Source organism: Xyrauchen texanus, chromosome 44 (genome assembly GCF_025860055.1).
Source record: "Xyrauchen texanus isolate HMW12.3.18 chromosome 44, RBS_HiC_50CHRs, whole genome shotgun sequence".
Taxonomy (NCBI): domain Eukaryota; kingdom Metazoa; phylum Chordata; class Actinopteri; order Cypriniformes; family Catostomidae; genus Xyrauchen; species Xyrauchen texanus.
The window spans coordinates 1,813,114-1,822,445 of NC_068319.1; the positions used below are offsets into that span (position 1 = coordinate 1,813,114).

At 40.7% G+C, this 9,332-nt stretch overlaps 1 protein-coding gene across 4 annotated transcripts in view; it reads right to left on the reverse strand.

The window, feature by feature from the left end:
• Positions 1–349: 349 nt before the first annotated feature.
• Positions 350–9,332, reverse strand: part of LOC127636404 (band 4.1-like protein 4) — a 50,857-nt gene continuing 41,874 nt past the window's right edge. For 2 of the 4 annotated variants that reach the window (XM_052116857.1, XM_052116859.1), the window contains exons 16-23: positions 8,403–8,453; positions 7,928–8,005; positions 5,798–5,917; positions 4,400–4,447; positions 4,257–4,325; positions 3,416–3,526; positions 3,229–3,307; positions 350–1,636 (exon numbers count right to left, since the gene is read on the reverse strand). In XM_052116857.1, the coding sequence (XP_051972817.1) occupies positions 1,526–1,636; positions 3,229–3,307; positions 3,416–3,526; positions 4,257–4,325; positions 4,400–4,447; positions 5,798–5,917; positions 7,928–8,005; positions 8,403–8,453 (667 nt within the window). In that variant the 3' untranslated portion in view covers positions 350–1,525. Of the gene's footprint in view, positions 1,637–3,228; positions 3,308–3,415; positions 3,527–4,256; positions 4,326–4,399; positions 4,448–5,797; positions 5,918–6,424; positions 7,824–7,927; positions 8,006–8,402; positions 8,454–9,332 lie in introns of those variants that run through there. The other 2 variants (XM_052116858.1, XM_052116861.1) reach the window with 2 other exon arrangements.

Genomic DNA, 9,332 nt, shown 5'->3' on the forward strand with positions numbered 1-9,332 from the left:
CAAATAGCACTGGGGGGACATGGCAAAAATAGCCACATCCGCTCAAATCTGTAACTGTTCAAAATTCACACCAATTTCCACTTAATTGTGATATTTTGATAAAATAATTATCTTAAATTTTGTTTCCAATATATTCAAGCACAATGATGACATTAATATGTATTGTATAGTATGAATGTCTCATATTAGATAGGTGTGGGTGAGAAACAAATCAACATTTAAGTCCTTTTTTTTACTAAAAATCTCCACTTTCACTTTTACATTTTTTTTTTTTTTTTTTTTTTTTTTGCAATTTGCATTCTTCATGCATATCACCACCTACTGGGCAAGGAGGAGAATTATAGCAAGACGTTACCTAAATATGTATCTGTTTCTCACCCACACCTATCGTATCGCTTCTGAAGACATGGATTAAACACACTGCCTTTATGTGCTTTTTGGTTCTTCAAAGGTTATAGTCACCATTCACTTGCATTGTTATGCACGAACAGAGCTGAAATTTTCTTCTAAAAATCTTCATTTGTGTTCTGCAGAAGAAAGCAAGTCACACATATGGGATGGCATGAGGATGAGTAAATAATGAGAGAATTTACATTTTGGGGTGTACTGTCCCTTTAAATTAGACCAATGTGAATGTGCAAAATGACAAAGAAATAAAATATACCAGGTGAATGTATCCAAATGTGTTTATTGACAATAAGGTGTTAAACATTTTTTTAAACAGAAATGACAAATATAGAAATACAGCAGCAATATTTCTTACAACAGAGTTTAATCTAAAACCTGTGGACACAATGAATAATAATAATAATAATAATAATAATAATAATAATAATACAAAGCACTTTTAACATCATTCCCACATACTCACAAACGTTAATACTGTATTCAAATGTGTTCAAAAAGAGTCTTGTGTGTTTACGATACTATCCGACATAACACCGTAAGACCGAACAGTGTTGCTATGCCAACGATCCGCCATCCTTCATTTGATTGTCTGTCGGAAACTGATTTTGCTTCAGGACATTCCATAAACATGACATGTGCTGAACAGGAAGCAACTATAAGCAATTCGTCGGTTCATTTTCTTTAAGATGTAAACATTGTGTCTCTGTGGCGCTATAAAAATTCCTGTTTGTTTTGAGAGACTCGCCCCCCACAACATTACTCGACCAATGGCGTGAGTTGGGGGCGGGGCTATCTAACTCTTTGAACCACAGCAGACGAGGGGCGTTTTCAGAAAGCTGTTTTGAAAACATTGTTTATTTTTACAATTCCATTCAGTGGCGCAGAAATGTCTGCGATCTGTGACTGAATCTCAACAGACCCCCCCAGTCGAGAACCGCCGCACTACACTTTCCTCACAGTGCAGAACAATTCAGATTTATGGCATGAAATATGATGTAAGTAGCATGATTTAGTAGTTTGACGATCACATGAGTGTTTCCATAAAGGTCCCACTGGAACATTCGATTCCACTGGCAATCCCGTTGTTCGTCCTTCCCACTTCTCTTTTGAAAAACGGTCACGTGTCTGTTTTCACGCGAGACGTGTGTACAGTCTTGACCACCTTGGCGCTGGTTTTTGTGTCATGTTCGGAGCTTTCAGAGAGGTTGTCTTTGGACCCCTTTATCTTCTGAAAGTGACATAAAAAAAATTATGAAACGCACATTATTTTGTCTAGAAGATAAACATGCTGTGCCTGAATCTTGCATGTTAACCCTTTAAGCAGGGCTGGACTGGGAAGAGAAATCGGCCTGGGATGTTATAGAGCAACTGGCCCAAAAGTTGAGCGGGGGGTGTTCGCTGTCCTTTCCTGCATATCGTGGCGCCGTTTTGTAGTTTGTTCTGCATAACACGGCGGCTCATTTAAGCTTATCGTGGCCCATTTCCCGGCCGACCCACTGGCCCGCTCGGTTCTCCCAATGGCCGGTCTGCCCCAAAGTGCATTGGCCCACCGGGAAAATGCCCGGTATGCCAGATTACCAGTCCAGCCCTGCCTTTAAGCCCAAATGAGCCCGCGAAAAACAAACTACAGTCTTGATTAACACAAAATAGGTGTCGTTTGAAAGCTTAGAAGTTCTACTTTACAATGCATGTGACATTATGACCAAAACTGAACAAGTGCTTTGAAATTTTCAGACAAATCAGAAGTGTCCCGTTTTGATAATATATTAATAATGTTGCACTGTACATATTATTGCAAACAGTAAAAACATGAAACTGATCAAATAGTCCATGTGTCATATGTTGTTGGAAAGCTCTTAAAGAGTAAAATACAACCAGACTATTTGTTTTACGCACAGATAAAAATATAGCGAGTAACAGCTAATTATATGTCTTTGATAATTATGTTGGCATTGCTTATATGCCACATTTTCGCTTATAATTTCACCCAAAAAAAACGGAACATAAAACTTCACATATCGTTATTCAGAGGAGGCGATTATCTTTCAAACGAGGCCACACACAAGATAATCAGATGTATAGATCATTAGATAATCCACATGAAGCACAATGTTACATATGGCCACCAGGAGATGGCGCCAAATACACGACAAAGACTCAATGATGACTCAAATGACACAGAATGAAACTCATTCAGTGAAATCTCATGACTAAAATCATGTCTGCATGCTATGCAAACCTTTAGTCATTGTTGTGTTTGCATGTGTAATTAGTTCTTATGTACAATTATTATCTTTTATTTGTTTGGAGATGTTTTTGGACACTATGATCAATTATATTTGTAATGTTGTAACTTTTGATTGTTTTTTCGTATCAACACAAATGGCAGAAATGTGAAGCTTATTATTTTATAAAAGCACTTGCTTCATTCTTTCGATAAAACTTGTGAATTATTTGAGCTGTGAAGTTGTTTAAATCACACTTTCTGCAGTTTTAGGGTTCACCGTGTTACATCGTCATGGCAACAAAGTTGTAAAATTGTCTATATCTTTCCACAGATGTGGTCAGTAAGTGATTTTATGATAGTAAAATCATGTTAACACACATATTGTTCATGTCTTGTGTCTATACTTTTGAAACAGTATTTTAATGTTTACAGATTAAACCCCATTGACTTCCATTGGAAGAGTCCCACTGGAACACACATTTGTGCTTTTATTAAAGTAAAGGAGGGACCAAAATGCCAAAAGGAGGTGCAGAAAATGCTGTCGATTGAGCTTAAAGGTGCTAATGATCGTGGGCAGGTAAATGGTGACTGACCTGTGTAGGGGTCGAGCTGGAACCGGGCACGTCTGCAGTGCGGGTGATGGGTAACGGGGGCACAAGATCAGTCTGGGAGCTACAGGTGTGAATGTGCAGGAAAATAATGACAAATGACAAGCTGATCTGAGAACAGTGGTGGCGACTGAAGTATAAAAACAGCTTTTCTCTCAAGGGAAGGACTTACTTGACCTCGGAGAGAACAGATCTCTCTCCATCCGAACAGAGGGAGCGTCGATACTGCCGGAAGCTTCGGGGAGAATGTGAATGCCGGATCTTGATCGGGTCACCTTGCGTCCTGTAACGGGATACAGGAAATTGTTTGCACTTTGGTGCCACACAGGCCCTCCTGAACCTAATTCTCCTTTGATACCTTAGCGCTGAACATCAATATTAAAGGATGTCTATATGGACATGTTTACGTTCTGCGGTGGAGATGGAATAAGATATGAAAGGCCAAAAATGCATCTCAGAAAGCATCTCACAAAACATGTGAACGACACTTAAAAACTCACAAAGAGTCCACCTGAAAATGACAATTCTGACATTCTTTACTCACCCTCATGTTGTTCCAAACCCAACTTTATTCTGTGGAACACAAAAGGCTCGTGTAACCGGCCCTGCTCGCCCCGCTCCGATCGGGACTCGAACCGGTGTCTCCGGCGTGGGAGGCAGCTGCGCTAACAAGGAGGCTATAGGCTAAAGCTTTAGCCTATAGCTAAGACCTCAAGAGCCTTAGCTATAGGCTAAGGCTCTTGAGGTCAGGAGAGTGAGGTTTATACACACTGCACAGCTATCTACGAGCTGGCTCCCGTTACACTAGCCTCAGTCACCATTCACGTTTATTGCTTTTTAAATGAAAGTGAATGGTGACTGAGGCTGTGAGTTCCTAACATTCTGCTAAATATCTCCTTTTGTGTTCCACTGATGAAAGAACGTCATAGGGGGTTGGAACAACATAAGGGTGAGTAAATAATGACAGAACGGTCATCTTTGGGTGAACCTTCGGGCAGTTTGATTTGACTCACTCCACTTTTTTGTAAGGAATCTCCTTCAGTTGCTCCTCCGTAAAACCGGATGGATCGACCAGCTCCTTCCTGCACACAGACATCACAACATCACAACATTCACAAACATGCTCAGAGACTCATCAGAGGGATTTTAAACTCACTGTATGTGCTTCCAAAGTTGTTCTTTAGCTTGAACATCAGGGCTGCGTCTGTGACAGAAATCAAGAGAGAAGTTTGACCAGGACGTTTGCATGCATGTGTATATTATAGACGTACAGTGGCTTAAAACACACTTAAGTGACGGTGCATTCGAAAACTAAATATGAAAGCAAGTGTCAATGTGGCAGGGCGGAGGGCGGGGCCGGGTCGTGATCCTATGCACCCGGTCCCATATTAGGCTAATTATGCCTCCGTGAGGGTTAAAGGCTGACTGCAGGGGACCGTGCGGGAGAGAGAGATCGTTTACGGACATGTCCGTCATGTGTGTTCATGTTGTCTTTTAAGTTTACCATTAAACTATTATTTATATCGTCAAGCCGGTTCTCGCCTCCTCCTTTCCATTGACTAACTTTACACTGGTTCCGAAACCCGGGAAGGAGGAGGGATACGCCGTAGTAGAGTTCTCGCCACTTCCGTCCACCCCAACGGAGCAGCTGTGGCCATCTGCCGGGGGACGAGGAGCCCAGCCGCCTGAAAGAGGACGATGGCCGCCGACCGCGAGGGAAGAAGGGGCTCCTAACCGACCGCCTGGAGTGGTCAGGGCCGCTGCCAGGGGTGGAGTCGCTGCCTACCAGCCGCTGAAACACGGCGGGGTTTAAGACCGCCGACCGCAAGCGGGGAGGGGCTCACTGCCGACCGCCTGGGGCGAGAGAACCGCTGCCAGGGGCGGGGGAGACCCCTTCTGTTCCCCTCACGGCCGCGGCTGCTCCGTTGGGGTGGACGGTAGTGGCGAGAACTCTACTACGGCGTATCCCTCCTCCTTCCCGGGTTTCGGAACCAGTGTAAAGTTATTCAGTGGAAAGGAGGAGGCGAGAACCGGCTTGACGATATAAATAATAGTTTTAATGATAAACTTAAAAGACAACATGAACACACATGACGGACATGTCCGTAAACGATCTCTCTCTCCCTCACGGTCCCCTGCAGTCAGCCTTTAACCCTCACGGAGGCATAATTAGCCTAATACGGGACCGGGTGCGTAGGATCACGACCCGGCCCCGCCCTCCACCCTGCCACAGTCATCTATGCTTAATGACTGTCAGCTGGTGTCTTAGTGATTTTTCAATCAAATATGATCTTATACTGGCAAAAACCATGTATTGTGTAACTGCTTGCATGTTGTGTTTTCATGACACTTTAAGCTCTTCTGTCTCCACACATGCACCCAAGATTTCCCCATCACTGCGCTTGTGTATACAATAAAGTCACAAAGTGATCTTTGACTTCAAAGAGAAACCATGTGCATACAAGGGTTTGACATACAAACGTCGTCAACTAAACACTCATTTAATCGCAACTCATTTCCGTTCTTGGATATTTCCGGGCCAGATGCTGCTTACGATCGTGAGCGGTGTCGTGAGCGCCGGTGGTTCGGATCGTTGGACGTTTTCTCTTTCTGTCTGCGGAGAACGACTTCCCACTGAGGACCAGAATCCACCATCTCGTTCTCCTGACGAGACCTGCAATGTACATATTTGCATAGGTGCATATAACTTGAAACATGCAGATAATATGAGAATGTGTCCTGTATTGGGGCAGATTGCTGCCATCACTCTACTCTCTCCTCCCCAACAATAGCTGGTGGGCGTTCTGGCGCACTATGGCTGCCGTCACATCATCCCTATGCTATGTAAAGCGCTTTGAGTGCCTAGAAAAGCGCTATATAAATGTAAGGAATTATTATTATAAAAAGAGCAATAATGTGACTTGAAAATCATGTAATGACAATAATAGCCAGTAGATGGCAGCAGTGTTCAGCCGCATACTGTACAGTAACTACATTTATATAAATATATTTACACATTATCAAACTACTATTTGTCAAAGTTTAGCATTTGTTTTGAAGTGTCAGTTTTCCACTAAAATCACATTATGCTTACAAACCTGACCATGCTGTTATAAAGAGAAGACATAAAATATTAATCGTTCATCATTTATTTCAAACATCAAAATTTAGATTCTTTTACCTGTTGATGAACGCCCCCTTATTGAGCACAAACCATGAAAATGACCTGAACTGAAATGGCTTTATTTACGGGACCCTTTGGAGTTTGGACAGTGTTGTAGTATCTTTTGAATGAGACACATTGGGCTTTATTTCACAAGTTACACAATTAATATATGTTGTTATTTATATTTATATGTAAGTTAGAGAAGCTGAAGTTTATAGGAATGGAAATATTTTGTGCTGAACATGTTTTTATAATCTAAATAAACAATAATAAAAGTGCCAAAACAACCCAGAAATACAATGTTCTCAAAGTCACGAGTCTAAAGAAGTTTCGTTTCTAATCTGAAGATTAATCCTCTCAAGACGACACTAAAGCTGACGGCACTGCTCGACTATTATGAATAAAACTACGCCACATTTGTATAAATAGACTTTGGAGACGGGCTGGTTTTGTTTATGAGACTCTAATATATCAGATCATAAACAGTTTTACAACATGAATGCTGCTCAGATTGCAGTTTGATGAAGAACGATGATGAAGGCGAGATCTCATGTAAACAATGGAGAATATATCAATATTTCTCACATTTATCACTTTTATGGACAAAAAGTGCGATTGGATGTTTTTAATGAACGCTTGTCATGGACGATTGACCCAAGTGTGTTGAACTGGATTCATCTGGTGATCGTGTTTTCATAATAAAAGTCCCGTTTTGATATCGCATGTTTTCATCATAAAAGTCCCGTTTTGATATTGCATGTTTTCATTTGTACTCCTGCACAAATAACTCAAAGTAAATTAATAATAATGTCACGAAATGAACATTAATAAACAGAAATGGATTGAAAATTAAATGTGTTTAACACAGAAGACTCCGGCTTTGTTCTTTGTTCTGTGTGTGTGTGTGCGTGAGTGTGTGTGTGTGTGTGTGTGTTTGTGTGTATGTGAGTGAGTGTGTGTGTGCGAGTGTTTGTGTGTGTATGTGTGTTTGTGTGTGTGTGTGCATTAGTGTTTGTGTGTGTGTGTGCATGAATGTTTGTGTGTTTGCGTGTGTGTGTGCATGAATGTTTGTGTGTTTGTGTGTGTGTGTGCATGAATGTTTGTGTGTTTGTGTGTGTGTGTGTGCATGATTGTTTGTTTGTGTGTGTGAGTGTGCGCATGAATGTTTGTGTGTGTGTGTGTGCATGAATGTTTGTGTGTGTGTGTGCATGAATGTTTGTGTGTTTGTGTGTGTGTGTGTGTGTGTGCTTGAGTGTCTGTGTGTGTTTGTGTGTGTGTCTGTGCATAAGTGTTTGTGTGTGTGTATGTGTGTGCATGAGTGTTTCTGTGTGTGTGTGCTTGAGTGTTTGTGTGTGTGTGTATGTGTGTGTGTGCTGCATTGTGTGTGTGTTATGGTCTTACCCCCTCATTAATGTGTGTGTACGTGTTCAACATTGTGGCTGATTTATATATTTTACAATAAAATATGTGTTTGTGTGTGTGTGGGGGCGGGTTGCATTTTGTCGTCTAATTACTCACCGGTTTCTCTTTTTACGATGTTCCCTATTGGAATTCTCAGATTCGCTGCCGCTGCTGGTGTTGCCACGGGAACGAGACCTAAAGGGCCAATCAGAGAGGTTAAAAGGTGACTGAGTCCTGAAAACAGCTGTAAAGTTCTAGAAAAGTTAGAAAGCATGGTAAAAAAAAAACATCCCACAATACTGTACACAAGAAAATGTAATTAACCGTTCTCCCCTCTTTAAAACAATGTATTTTGTATTTTGTGAGAGCTGCATATCTTTCCACTGCAATAGAAGATGATGGCAAATTTGACTGATGCATCATCACTTTCAACAGTTAAAAATACTAAATGTCACATAAAGAGGACAGTCTGCATTTCCACACATTAAACACCAAAGACAAACTCAAAGAGATGGACAAGTAATTACATTATTTTGTAATCTTATGAAGCTGTTGAACTGAAATCCATGATAGCAAGCGAACAAATACATACCGTCTCCTGTGCTGTTTGTTTGTTTGCTGGTCTTCAGTGCTGTGTCCTCTTCTGTTGAGACAAAAACACAAATTCTAGAAACAAACACTGAGCTGCTTTCATTATCTCTGACAATACTTTGAGGATTTAGCGGTATTTATACTTTCTGAGCAATTCTTTATCAGCTTATGACTTTTTGACATCCAGAGGTAAAGAATTCATGACTACAGAAACTTTCAACTCCTCGGTTACAAAATGATAAGAAAAGAGTTGAAAAACACTGGCTGAGGATTATTCTGTAAATGACAAATCATGTTTATAGGATGCCAAAGACCTTAACCCTACCTAACCTAACCTAAAACTCACATAACCTAACCCTAACCCTAACCTAACCTAACCTAACATAACCTAACATAACCTAACCTAAACTAAACTAACCTAAACTAAACTAACCTAACATAACCTAAACCTAAAACCTAATCTAATCTAACAGAAACTAACCTAACCTAAACCTAAACCTAACCCTACCTAATCTAATCTAACCTAACCAAACCTAAACTAACCTAACCCTAACCTAAAACTAACCAAACCTAATCTAACCTAACCTAAACTAACCTAACCTAACATAACCTACCCTAATCTAACCTAAACCTAAACCTAACCCTAACTAACATAACCTAACCTAAACTAAACTAACCTAAACTAAACTAACCTAACATAACCTAAACCTAAAACCTAATCTAATCTAACAGAAACTAACCCTAACCCAAACCTAACTAACCCTACCGTAACCTAACCCTACACTACCCTAATCGAACCTAACCTAACCCTGCCAAATCTAACCTAACCTAAACTAACCTAACCTAACATAACCTAACCTAACCTAAACCTAACCCTAACTAACAATAACCTAACCTAACTTAACCTAACATAACCTAACCCAAAACCTAA